Source organism: Triticum aestivum, chromosome 6A (assembly GCF_018294505.1).
Source record: "Triticum aestivum cultivar Chinese Spring chromosome 6A, IWGSC CS RefSeq v2.1, whole genome shotgun sequence".
In the NCBI taxonomy this organism is placed as follows: domain Eukaryota; kingdom Viridiplantae; phylum Streptophyta; class Magnoliopsida; order Poales; family Poaceae; genus Triticum; species Triticum aestivum.
This window is the reverse complement of record NC_057809.1, coordinates 58,622,333-58,635,260: the sequence shown is the minus strand read 5'-3', so window position 1 is coordinate 58,635,260 and position 12,928 is coordinate 58,622,333. Positions and strand designations below refer to the sequence as shown.

At 42.1% G+C, this 12,928-nt stretch overlaps 1 protein-coding gene across 1 annotated transcript; it reads left to right on the top strand.

The window, feature by feature from the left end:
• Positions 1-7,734: 7,734 nt before the first annotated feature.
• On the top strand, positions 7,735-12,315 carry LOC123132007 (uncharacterized). The gene is made up of 2 exons (XM_044551754.1): positions 7,735-8,005; positions 11,631-12,315. Exons 1-2 carry the CDS (start codon positions 7,778-7,780, stop codon positions 11,865-11,867), a joined length of 465 nt encoding a protein of 154 aa, XP_044407689.1. The 5' UTR covers positions 7,735-7,777; the 3' UTR covers positions 11,868-12,315.
• The last annotated feature ends 613 nt before the right edge of the window (positions 12,316-12,928 follow it).

Below are 12,928 nucleotides of genomic sequence, written 5' to 3'. Positions count from 1 at the left end.
CATTGTTGCCAAATTCGTACCACCTAGTTTCACATACCAGCAAAAGAAAAAGTTCTTCTATGATTTGAGGCATTACTTTTGGGATGACCCACATCTTTATAAAGAAGGAGTAGATGGTGTTATTAGACGTTGTGTACCTGAGCATGAACAAGAACAGATCCTACGCAAGTGTCACTCCGAAGCTTATGGAGGACACCATGCTGGAGATAGAATTGCACATAAGGTATTGCAATCTGGTTTTTATTGGCCTACTCTCTTCAAGGATGCCCGTAAGTTTGTCATATCTTGTGATGAATGTCAAAGAATTGGTAATATTAGTAGACGTCAAGAAATGCCTATGAACTATTCACTCGTTATCGAACCATTTGATGTTTGGGGCTTTGACTATATGGGACCTTTTCCTACCTCTAATGGATATACACATATTTTAGTTGTTGTTTATTACGTTACTAAGTGGGTAGAAGCTATTCCAACTAGTAGTGTTGATCATAACACTTCTATTAAAATGCTTAAAGAAGTTATTTTTCCAAGATTTGGAGTCCCTAGATATTTAATGATTGATGGTAGTTCACATTTTATTCATGGCTCTTTCCGTAAAATGCTTGCTAAGTTTGATGTTAATCATAGAATTGCATCCCCTTATCACCCTCAGTCTAGTGGTCAAGTAGAATTGAGTAATAGAGAGCTCAAATTAATTTTGCAAAAGACTGTCAATAGGTCTAGAAAGATTTGGTCCAAGAAACTTGATGATGCATTATGGGCCTATAGAACTGCATATAAAAATCCTATGGGTATGTCTCCGTATAAAATGGTTTATGGAAAAGCATGTCACTTACCTCTCGAACTAGAACATGAGGCATATTGGGCTATTAAAGAGTTCAATTATGATTTTAAACTTGCCAGTGAGAAGAGGTTATTTGATATCAGCTCACTCGATGAATGGAGAACCCAAGCCTACGAAAATGCCAAGTTGTTTAAAGAAAAAGTTAAAAGATGGCATGATAAAAGGATACAAAAGCGTGAGTTTAATGTGGGTGATTAAGTATTGCTATACAACTCTCGTTTAAGATTTTTTGCAGGAAAACTTCTCTCTAAATGGGAATGTCCTTACATTATCGAGGAGGTCTATCGTTCCGGTGCCATAAAAATCAACAACTTCGAAGGCACAAATCCGAAGGTGGTGAACGGTCAAAGAATCAAACATTATATCTCAGGTAATCTCATAAATGTTGAAACCAATGTTATTGAAACCCTAACCCCGGAGGAATACATAAGGGACACTTTCCGGAACATTTCAGACTCTGAAAAGGAATAGGTATGTGGTACGGTAAGTAAACCGACTCCAAAACAGTTTTTAAGGCAATATTTCTCCTTTTTGAAATATTTAGAAAAATAGAAAAATATGAAGCAGTCCGGGAAGGACACGAGGCCTCCACGAGGGTGGAGGGTGCGCCCTACCCTACTGGGCGCGCCCCCCTACCTTGTGGGCACCTCGTGCGCTCTCCGGACTCCGTTTTCTTACATGATACATATTGTGATCGGTAAAAATTCATTATATAATCTCCCAGGGGTTTTGACTCCCGTATCACGCAATTATCCTCTGTTTGTGTTTCAAGTTGTTGCTGCTGCAGATTAGAGCAAGATGTCTTCGCAAGAGTCAGTCGGGAGAGCCGGGTGTCTCATCCGGCACCGAGATCAACGACAAACAACAATGTTGACCTCTTTGAGCCAGCAACGGAGGAAGAGATGGAGGCTGATTTGAAGTGGATAGATGCCATGGAAGAGGATCAAGAAGTCACTTCCCGCTTCCGAGCTGGATTCACAATGGGAGAACTGCAGAGCTCGGCTATTCCAACTCGGTTATCCCTTCCAATGTTAGATTTCTTTCTTATGATAATCTGAAAAAGAGTGTCACTGGTTCTCCCGCAACTATGCAACACCCTTGGGTGCAGGGAGCTTTGGCTGTTACAGGAAAACATCGAAAGGAAATAATGGACCTCAAGCAGCAAGTCAATAAGCTCGAGGAGGAGAATTGTATCGTGAGGAGCATCATCGCCAAGAATATCACATCACCATCCCCGAAAAGAGAGACATAATCACATGGGTATGGGCACTCCCCTTGGCAACTACCAAGCTTGGGGGAGTGCCCCGGTATCGTATCACCATCACTTTTATCTTTACCGTTTTTCTTAGTTCGATCCTTTTGGTAATATCTTGATCTAGTAGAATAAAGTTTATGGCATGATCTAGTTTTGAGTTTTGCTTTATGATCCCTCTATGTAATCAAGTCTGTGAGCTATATATAATAAATATTAGTGTTGAGTCAAGGGCTTGATTATTTTGCCATGATCCTAAATGAATAAAAGAAAAGAGAAATAAATAAAAAGGAAACAAAGAGATGATATGGATCTTATGGAGAGTAATGAGCTCACATAGAAAAGTATGATGAATAAAAGTTGTTGAGAGTTGACAAACATAGTTTTGGTCATCGTTGCAATTAATAGGAAGTAATAAAGAAAGAGAGGTCTTCACATACAAATATACTATCTTGAACATCTTTTATGATTGTGAGCACTCATTAAAATATGACATGCTAAAGAGTTGACGTTGGACAAGGAAGACAACGTAATGAGTTATGTTTTCTTACATCTGAGATAAATTATATTGTCATGGATCATGCAACATGGTTGAGCTTGCCTTTCCCCCTCATTCTAGCCAAATTCATCGCACTAAGTAGAGATACTACTTGTGCTTCCAAATACCCTTAAATCAGTTTTGCCATGAGAGTCCACCATACGTACCTATGGATTGAGTAAGATCCTCCAAGTAAGTTGTCATCGGTGCAAGCAATAAAAATTGTTCTCTAAATATGTATGACTTATTAGTGTGGGAGAAAATAAGCTTTATACTATCGTGTGATATGGAAGAAATAAAAGCGACAGACTACATAATAAAGGTCTATATCACAAGTGGCAATATAAAGTGACGTTCTTTCGCATTAAGATTTTGTGCATCCAACCATAAAAGCACATGACAACCTCTGCTTCCCTCCGCGAAGGGCCTATCTTTTACTTTTATCTCCTACCTTGCATAAGAGTCATGGTGATCTTCACCCTTCCCTTTTACATTTTATCCTTTGGCAAGCACAATATGTTGGAAAGATCCTGGTATATATGGCTAATTGGATGTGAGTTTTCATGAACTATTATTGTTGACATTACCCTTAAGGTAAAACGTTGGGAGGCAAAACTATAAGCCCCTATCTTTCTCTGTGTCCGATTAAAACTCCATACCCATAAGTATTGCGTGAGTGTCAGCAATTGTGAAAGACTATATGATAGTTGAGTATGTGGACTTGCTGAAAAGCTCTTATATATTGACTCTTTCCTATGTTATGATAAATTGCAATTGCTCCAATGACTGAGATTATAGTTTGTTAGTTTTCAATGAAGTTTACGATTCATACTTGAAATTGTGATTGAATTATTACTCTAGCATAAGAAATCATATGACAAGAATTATGTAAGTTGCTATTCTAAGAATGATCATGATGCCCTCATGTCCGTATTTTACTTTTATCGACACCTTTGTCTCTAAACATGTGGACATACTTTTCGATTTCGGCTTTCGCTTGAGGACAAGCGAGGTCTAAGCTTGGGGGAGTTGATACGTCCATTTTGCATCATGCTTTTATATCGATATTTATTGCATTATGGGCTGTTATTACACATTATGTCACAATACTTATGCCTATTCTCTCTTATTTTACAAGGTTTACATAAAGAGGGAGAACGCCGGCAGCTGGGATTCTGGGCTGGAAAAGGAGCAAATATTAGAGACCTATTCTGCACAGCTCCAAAAGTCCTGAAACTTCACGGAAGACGTTTTCAGAATATATAAAAAATACTGAGCACAAGAAGTTCACCAGGGGGGCCACACCCTGCCCACGAGGGTGGGGGCGCGCCCTACCCCCCTGGGCGCGCCCCCTACCTCGTGGGCCCCCTGGTGGCCCTCCGATGGCCATCTTCTGCTATATGGAGTCTTTCGATGAGGAAAAAATCACAAGCCATCTCCTCGGACGAAACTCCGCCGCCACGAGGCGGAACCTTGGCGGATCCAATCTAGGGCTCTGGTAGAGCTGTTCTGCCGGGGAAACTTCCCTCCGGGAGGGGGAAATCATCGCCATCGTCATCACCAACGCTCCTCTCATCGGGAGAGGGCAATCTCCATCAACATCTTCACCAGCACCATCTCCTCTCAAAACCTTAATTCATCTCTTGTATCCAATTCTTGTCTCGAAGTCCGGAATTGGTACTAGTAGGTTGCTAGTAGTGTTAATTACTCCTTGTAGTTGATGCTAGTTGGTTTATTTGGTGGAAGATCATATTTTCAGATCCTATATACATATTAATACCCCTCTGATTATGAACATGAATATGCTTTGTGAGTAGTTACGTTTGTTCCTGAGGACATGGGAGAAGTCTTGCTATTAGTAGTCATGTGAATTTGGTATTCGTTCGATATTTTGATGAGATGTATGTTGTCTCTCCTCTAGTGGTGTTATGTGAACGTCAACTACATGACACTTCACCATTATTTGGGCCTAGAGGAAGGCATTGGGGAGTAATAAGTAGATGATGGGTTGCTAGAGTGACAGAAGGTTAAACCCTAATTTATGCATTGCTTCGTAAGGGGTTGATTTGGATCCATATGTTTCATGCTATGGTTATGTTTACCTTAATACTTTTGTTGTAGTTGCGGATGCTTGCAATAGAGGTTAATCATAAGTGGGATGCTTGTCCAATTAAGGACAGTACCCAAGCACCGATCCATCCACATACCAAATTATCAAAGTACCGAAGGCGAATCATATGAACATGATGAAAACTAGCTTAACGATATCCCCATGTGTCCTCGGGAGCGCTTTTCTCTATATAAAAGTTTGTCCAGACTTGTCCTTTGCTACAAAAAGGATTGGACCACCTTGCTGCACTTTATTTACTTTTGTTACTTGTTGCTCGTTACAAATTATCCTATCACAAAACTATCTGTTACCACTTATTTCAGTACTTGCAGAGAATACCTTACTGGAAACCGCTTATCATTTTCTTTTGCTCCTCGTTGGGTTCGACACTCTTACTTATCGAAAGGACTACGATAGATCCCCTATACTTGTGGGTCATCAGGCTCGCGGCCGTGAAGTGGGCGCGGGAGGACTGGGCGTAGCTGGCGTTGGAGCGCCATCGTCGCGCCCTAGAGGAGATTGCCGCTCGGCATCGTGGCCCCGATGAGGGAGGCGTCGTCGTACTCGACGACGGCGACGACGACGCGCCGCCGCCGCCACCGGTCCGCCAGGGCGACTCTGGGCATGGGTCCAGTAGGGGCGGCCGCGTGAAGGAGAAGAAGGACAACAACGACATCGCCGTGTTCAACGAGTTCTTCGGCCTGTAGTCGCGGCCTTTGTTTTTTAGTAAATTTTGAGGTTGCTATGTAAAAAATGTTTAAGTCGTCGAAGTTATGTCCTGCTTGGCCGAATCTTTGTCCCGTTTGCCGATTTGTAGCCTAATTTCTTTTCGAAAAAAATTAAAATAGGTGTCGGGGGGCGACCCTGGGGCGGTGGCTAGGTACCCGATCGGCCCGATTTTAGCGTCGGTTCACCCCAAACGGCATTTTTTCGAGCTCCTGAGGGGCCAACGGCTGGAGATGCTCTAACAAGGAAAGATAGTATGTCAGTTGTTGGTTACGTGTTGAGAGGAGCGTGACTAAACTACAGAGTGAGAGCCAGCGGTTCACAAGATCCCCCAAACACATGGATGTGCAAAACATAGGGAGGATTGGATACTGTGATACGTGTTCGCTATATTCATGAACATGATGTTTTTTTTGCGGGGTCACGAACAGGATGTTGAATTACCAGTAAGACCAGCGTCATAATTCACTGAAAAAAACTTATATCTGGTTGAACTCAATGAAAAATATCATTTGAAAATGCATGTAAAATACTTCCTCCGCCTAAAAATAAGTATCTCAACTTTGTACTAATTTTAGTTGAGACACTTATTTTGGGACGGAGGGGGTAGATCGTAAGGGAAACTCAGCGCCACTTTTAGCCCACGTGAATATAAATGTGTATCAGGAGTTTTAAATAGCGCGCTAAGCCTTTTAGCGGTGGACCTCTTCTAAATGCTATAGCGTGCTATAGCGGTGCTACAACGAGCTATTTAAAATGTTTGCTCATGTGTTTGGACAAAAGACCCTTAACGCAGGACCTCTTCTAAATGCTAAAGCGTGCTATAGTGGGCTATTTAAAACTATCAACAAAAGACATAAGATATGATTGAAAAAATGCATGCACAAAATAGATGAATTAAAAAGACACATGAATTTTGTAAACTTAGGTGCTTGATTGATAGCAATTCAAAATCACATAAATTCTAATAAACACAATCAAATTGAACTTAACCGCCTCCAAAGGCATACTCCCTTACTTACAGTTTAGAAGGCTCACACATATTTCTCGACCATCAACTTGACCAACAATACAAGTTATATGTCATAAAAAATATTCCAAGAGAAACTTTGTTTGAATAAGAATTCAATGATATATGTTCTTTGTCTGGCATATAATTTGTTTTGGTTGGTTAAAATGATGATCTAAAAATACACCCAAGCCTTATAAAACGAAAAAATGAAGTAATCAAGATGTTATTATGTCGCTAAAAACATTTGTCTGATTCACCGCATGTACAATTTCTAAAAAGTTGCTCAATTGGATTGTACATTTTTGGTTACCTTTGCCTGAACGAAGGAAAAGTTGATCAATTTTTGAATAATGACACTAAATATATTTTTTCTACTCCTATGCCACCTCGCCCCCGCCCCCTCCACACGCACACACAACTCCTTAGAAGAAAGTGCAAAACAATAGAGTACTTCAAAATTCTCATAAAAATCATCTGAACTAAATAGGCTCTAAGCTGATGAAAAGAACTAGCAAGACTTTGAGCTTTTAGGTGGAAGTTTATTCAGGGTCTAGGCTTGAGAAGCCGATTATTAGTCCTAACCCATGCTTGGTGTGTAGTGAAAATTAGTAGTATGAATTTGAGAGAAAGTTTTCTCAAACTTTCATTTCATACCACTGATTCCCACCTAACCAAACATGTGTAGCAGAAATTAGTAGTATGAAAAGAGAAAGATGGAAGAAGGCAAACAATCAAGCCATAAGAAATCGAGGTAAAAAATCAAGCCACAGAAACCAAGAAAATGTTTTATCTTATGGGAATGTTGAAAATCTGATGTCGAAATCAAATCTGACATTCAGGATGGTGAGTTATGTTGCACGAGCATGCCAGTTTTCTTCAGCAAGCATGATTTGCCATTTCAGGGTTAGGCCTGCCATTCTTAAAAATCCGACGTCAGATTTATAGCGAATTATTTTATCGACCAGATGCAAAATATATAAAAGCAAAAAAATATGTTTTTTTTTACATCAGTACAGACGCAAGCATCAGAACTTAAACGCTAATGGAATAGAAACACAACTATATCTAACCACGGGTTGGTTCGCAAAATATGTTTATTTTGAACTTATGGAACCAGAAGAGGAGAAGTTGCTTCCCCACATCTAGTGAAAAGTCTCAGGCCAGAACTCGAAGCAGCGAAAGGAAGGAGGCATATCCCCATCTCCCACCGACCATTGACATTCGCGCCCGGCCGCCGTCGGATCAACCCCCCCCCCCCCCCCCCCCCCCCTCTCTCCCGCGGGATCCTGCCGGCGATGGGCTTCTTCCGCCGGATCGCCGGTATGTTCGGCGGCTCCAGGGACGACGCCGGCGGCGGCGGCGGGGACGTCCCGCACGAGAAGGTGGCCGCTGCCGCCGCGGCGGCGGCCGCCTCCGGGCACGCTACTAGGCGCGGATTCAGCGTCCAGGTGCCCGTGCCGGTCGACCGGCCGGCGGCCGGGCCCGTGCTGGCCCCCTGCCCCGCTGGAGACGGCGGCGTCCAGGTATGTCGGATTGCAACCCCCTGTACTACGCGGTGACGTGTGTGCTGCCAGTAGTTCCGCTGCTCCTCGTAGGTCTTGTATTCAGTGAGATCTTGGTAGAACTCTTACCTTTAAAAAAAAAATCTTTCTACTGTACTGCTACTCTACTTGAAATGTATGATTGCTCGCTGAATTGCTGTGTTGATGAGTTCGAGCAGTAGCTCAGATGGTGGGAATCTCGGGCTCTGAGGATCTTGTCCGTCACAGCATCGCATATACTGCGATTAGATGGCGGCGCCTTGGACGAATCCAATCTTGGCTGACGGCTGTGCCAGTTTTGTACTGCTTTTTAGCTTCTTGACGTGGGTTTGCTTTGTGTGCTTATGCAAACTTTAGGTTTTAGGGCGTCTGTTCTCCTTTTCTCCTGTTCTGACAATTGCAGTGCGCTGTACGTTTTTAGAATTTGGTATTGGCAGGCGACTATGGATACTAGCTCCTGGTCCTGGTGCTGCAGTTTTTCCCCCATCAGTTTCAGGTTGTGTGGGTGTATGTTCCTTATGCAACTTCGTGAAGATCATATTTAGTCCACCGCCAAAAGATGTTTCCTTCTTGGTCATGATTTGGGCAACGTAGCTAGTCGGTTTAGCACAGTGATGCCTTTTTCAACTGCAATAGAGGGAAGCCGCAATGGTTAAGAAATAACGCTAACATATTTTGCTAGTCACTCAGAAGAGGGGAGCTTTACCATGTATTGGTGTACTTTGTACCTGACTGTTGCGGAGGGTTTGGAAAGGAGCTCACCCAAAAAATAAGCAATGTGGATAATTCGTGTTAAAACTTATGTTGTTCATTTAGGGCCATACAATGTGTCTGATAGATTATGCTTTGCATGGGGTGTACAGTGAGATATTTTCCATTAGAAGGTAGGATATCGTGCCATCGGTCGGATGCATGAGGAAGTATATGACTTCATCACTTCAAAACTTAGTTTGAGATACCAATTGTTTAGAACATTATAAGGCAGGTGTATATCTTTAGAGTACAAATTCATTTGGTTATTGATCAATTATGTAGCCACTCTTCTAATTCTCATGTTTATTGACCAATTATGTAGCCACTCTTCTAATTCTCATGTTTATTAATCAATTATGTAGCCACTCTTCTACAAGATTAACTTGTTTCATCTGATTGCCTGTTTCTTTTTCTAGTTTAATACTTATTTTAATCTGGTAGGCATACTTTATCATGTTTTAGAGATACCAGCAGGACCTCTGTCCATTCATTAAGTAAAGATTAAATTTTGTTACAAACACATCCACTTACATGGCTTGCAGACTACTAATCAAAAGAGAAACAATGGGCGCCGGCCGCACCTACTTGGTCACATTCCGAGCGTAGCACCATTGACCATTGTATAGGTGCACCTTGTCCCCCACCCCACCATACATGCAGGCCCACGAAACATGGCTACTAGCATCATCTAACTGCCCACAATGACTAAATGAAATCCCGAGAAACCAACCCATTGACGAGGACTGCCACTACAAATTCTATGCTAATGACACAAAGCACTGAGTGGCGTCTATTAGGTAGTTGTGGTTGCCTTCCCCTTGGCGGTAACCTTCTTATTTTTATTCTTGTTCACGTTCTCCGCATTCTTCATACGGCGTTCTAGCACCGTGATGGACCAAGTTGGCAATGGACTCTTGAAATTGAAGTCCACATTTTCTATGAGGCCTGCACAACTCTTTTTTTTCCAAGCTTTGGCTTCACGTCCTAAAGAACACATGTGCACGCAAGTAACGCTCTTGTTTCTAAACCCTTACTTCTGCTTCTGCTTGATGTGACTGCTTCAGTGGGGTGTGTTGATGCCATGCCCATGCTGGCCTCCACAGGCACCTGCTTAGAAACAGGACCACATCTTGGTTTAGCAAGAATTGGCACCAGCACTGGCCTAAGATCATGGCCAAGAAGTCACTGAGCTTGCCACGGAAGCTTGTACTGCATAAGTAACAACACATCTGCAGGGCATCTTTGTCCATAGGCTGCTCGATAAGCGGCCTGGATGTCAGCTTAGCTAAGCATTTTTTGGAATTCGAGTCCTTTTGCTTTTGGTACTTATCCAAGTTCAGTAGTGATTCAAAATTACCAGCTCTAGGTCCTAGCTAATGGAATTGCTCATCTGGTGGTCGCTGTTGACTTGTTGGTTTAGGTGTTTTTCTAGTGCCTGTAAGAATTGTGCAATTGATACTCCACCAATACTTTTTTGATAATGGCAAGGGCCAAAAGGGATAATTAACTCAGGATGAGTTTACCCGTTTTTGTTTTTTGGTATTCAATGTTAGTTTAAAAAAAATGCTGAGCGTTGATTGTTTTTATGCAATTATGGTCTATTTAACTCAAAAGCACAATTTACTATTCAGTATGTTGTTGTCCTTCAGTACGTTGTCGTCCTATTTCTCTTTTAAGAGTCACTTCGGGACGTGAATCCTGTTAGTCTGATTAGATCTGGTATGACCATTTAGCCTACTCTATCATCGGATTTGACTCTGGGATTATGTGATGTGTAATGTGTTATGCGGAATTAGACCTTTTGGTTCTGATTTTGGTAGTGTTTAGTCTGGGAGCGCCCCTTGTTTGATCCTTGAGCAGTTACTGGTGATGTGCTACAGCAATCCCAGGATAGAGATGCACCTTACAGTGCCTAGTGCAAATAGAGCTGTTCCCCTGTTCTTTGTTAAAAATGTTTTTTTGCTGTGAATACGATATTACCGTTTTGTTATGCATAATTTATGTGATCGTCTATGGTATTGGATAGCGGATATGAGTTAGCCTGGAGAGTGCACTCTTCTTGCACTAGAGTGTACACAAATGCATAATGTACAGAATTTCCCAAATCCATCACTGAGTGGTGCCTAGACACTTCTTCAAAGTTTGATGTGGACTTGGAAATCTGGCTGCTGCTACGATTACTGATGGTTGATATAACTACTACACATATGAGTTTGGATATGCATCATATGTCATTCAAGTGATCATGTCCATTTTAAGCATAAAGGCCACACATGTGGTTTAATAATTTGTTATCTGCCCAGGTCTGACATTGGATCAAGGGCCACAGTTATTCTAATATACCTTATTCTGCAAGTTACATAAAATATTTGTGGTATTGAACGCCAGGAATTTGAAGATAGCATTCAGGGATTACTGATCACCAAATCTGTTGTAGGACACTAGACTAGCTTTGTGTGCGTGCATGTGTGAGTGCTTGCTCTGTGGGTTGGTTCATGGGTGGGTCGGAAGATCTTAAAAAGAGTGTATGTGGAGTATTCTGTATGTTGTACAAGCCCATGGTTTTTCTGTACACTGTAGCTACCAAATTTGGTGTTATTTGCCTACTCTTGATGAACAAATGACAAAACACATCACTGTTTCCTCTAGTGATGCAATACAGGATGTCAGTTGTTACCCATCAATTGTTCTTTTTTTTTTTGGATGATTGTGCTATCAACACATTAAAATGTTTCTTTTGTATCATGGCTAAAATGTGAAATTCCTGTGATTGTTGTAAACTGCCTGAGATTTTGCTGTTTCCATTGTGTTGTTTGAATACAAATTTATTCATGCCATATCTTCATCCAACCAGGGCTTCCGGTGGTATACAAGGAGGTTAAGGATTGACGAAGATGGCGACGTCGCCGACGAGTTCTTGGACGAGGTCCTCCCCGAAAGCTCGAACAACAACGACGCGAGCCCAGCTGGAAGGTTCCAGGTGAAATACAACACGAGACCAACCGCTCTAGCGATGAGGAAGCAAACGATCGCCGTCGACGGCGACATCCGCCATTGCGTGGAGCACCAAGGGCAGCTCCAGTGGGTGTGAAGGTGTAAACGCAAGCCTGGGTTGTAGTGTGCCTTCGGCTGCCGCCTCGAGAACTGTCATCCACTCCCCCTCCGGCCCAAGGAGCAAAGGAGCTTTACCTTGTGCCCCTCACCGTCTGGAGCCTCCGAGGAGTGGATCTGGTTTGCACCATTCTCAGTTGAGTGTGTTGGGATCAGGCCTGGTTTCATGGCTGATCAGATCCCTTGTACCACTATTAGTAGCTGTACATTGTTGAGCAGTGAGAGGAAAGCAGACAAAGCTGAATTATTAAAGGGGGGGACGTGTACTTTCAAAATAGAGCAACCAACTAAACCCTTGAACTGAAGGGCTGATGACTTTGTGCGAGATCCCTTTTCTTGCCTGCTGTTCTCGGTCTATTTATTTTTTTGCCATCTAGGATCCGTAATGGTGGATTATGAATTTATGATGATTTTGTTTACGTGATCAACTTTGTGTGATAATCGTATTTACAACATAGACTGCCACTACCTACGACCACAAAGCTTTCTTTTGTCGCACTGTTATTTGATTTCACTGATGGGACTGTAATGTGATGTTGATTTGAATTTTATACATCCCTGAGCTTGAAGCATTGTTTGTTTTGATTGTACAGTAGAAACAGCAAAAGAAGGGTCTTTCCAATGAGTTTTAGTCAACAAAAAAAATCCTATCAAATATAATCCTAGACCTTAAACCCTGATTCATCGACACCCCTGCATTGCTTTCATGCATTCGTCGTCGCCAGTGCGATGATCCTCAAGAATAAAGGGGTGTGATGAATGCGACCTTAAGCAGCAATGATTTTGCGAATTCCTCTATTTAAGGTCCAACAAACCATGACACCGCAATCATACATCCTTTTTGCTTTGCTTTATTCCACACTCTTAGGACCCTCACTCATTCAGCAAGTTGCTCTTATAAAAATCTAAATTTATCTCCATCCCTTCACAGTGGAAAAACTCATGTGAAATATAATCCTCCTAAACCTTAAACCCTGATTTCTTGACAACCCGACCAGGACATAACTTTCATATATCCACTGCCGTCTGCCGCCGGGGCGA

Coding starts and splice junctions, on each gene's coding strand:
- LOC123132007 (XM_044551754.1), top strand. CDS start 7,778: ATGGGCTTCTTCCGCCGGATCGCCGGTATGTTCGGCGGCTCCAGGGAC. Junction 8,006..11,630: donor CTGGAGACGGCGGCGTCCAG/GTATGTCGGATT, acceptor TCATCCAACCAG/GGCTTCCGGTGGTATACAAG.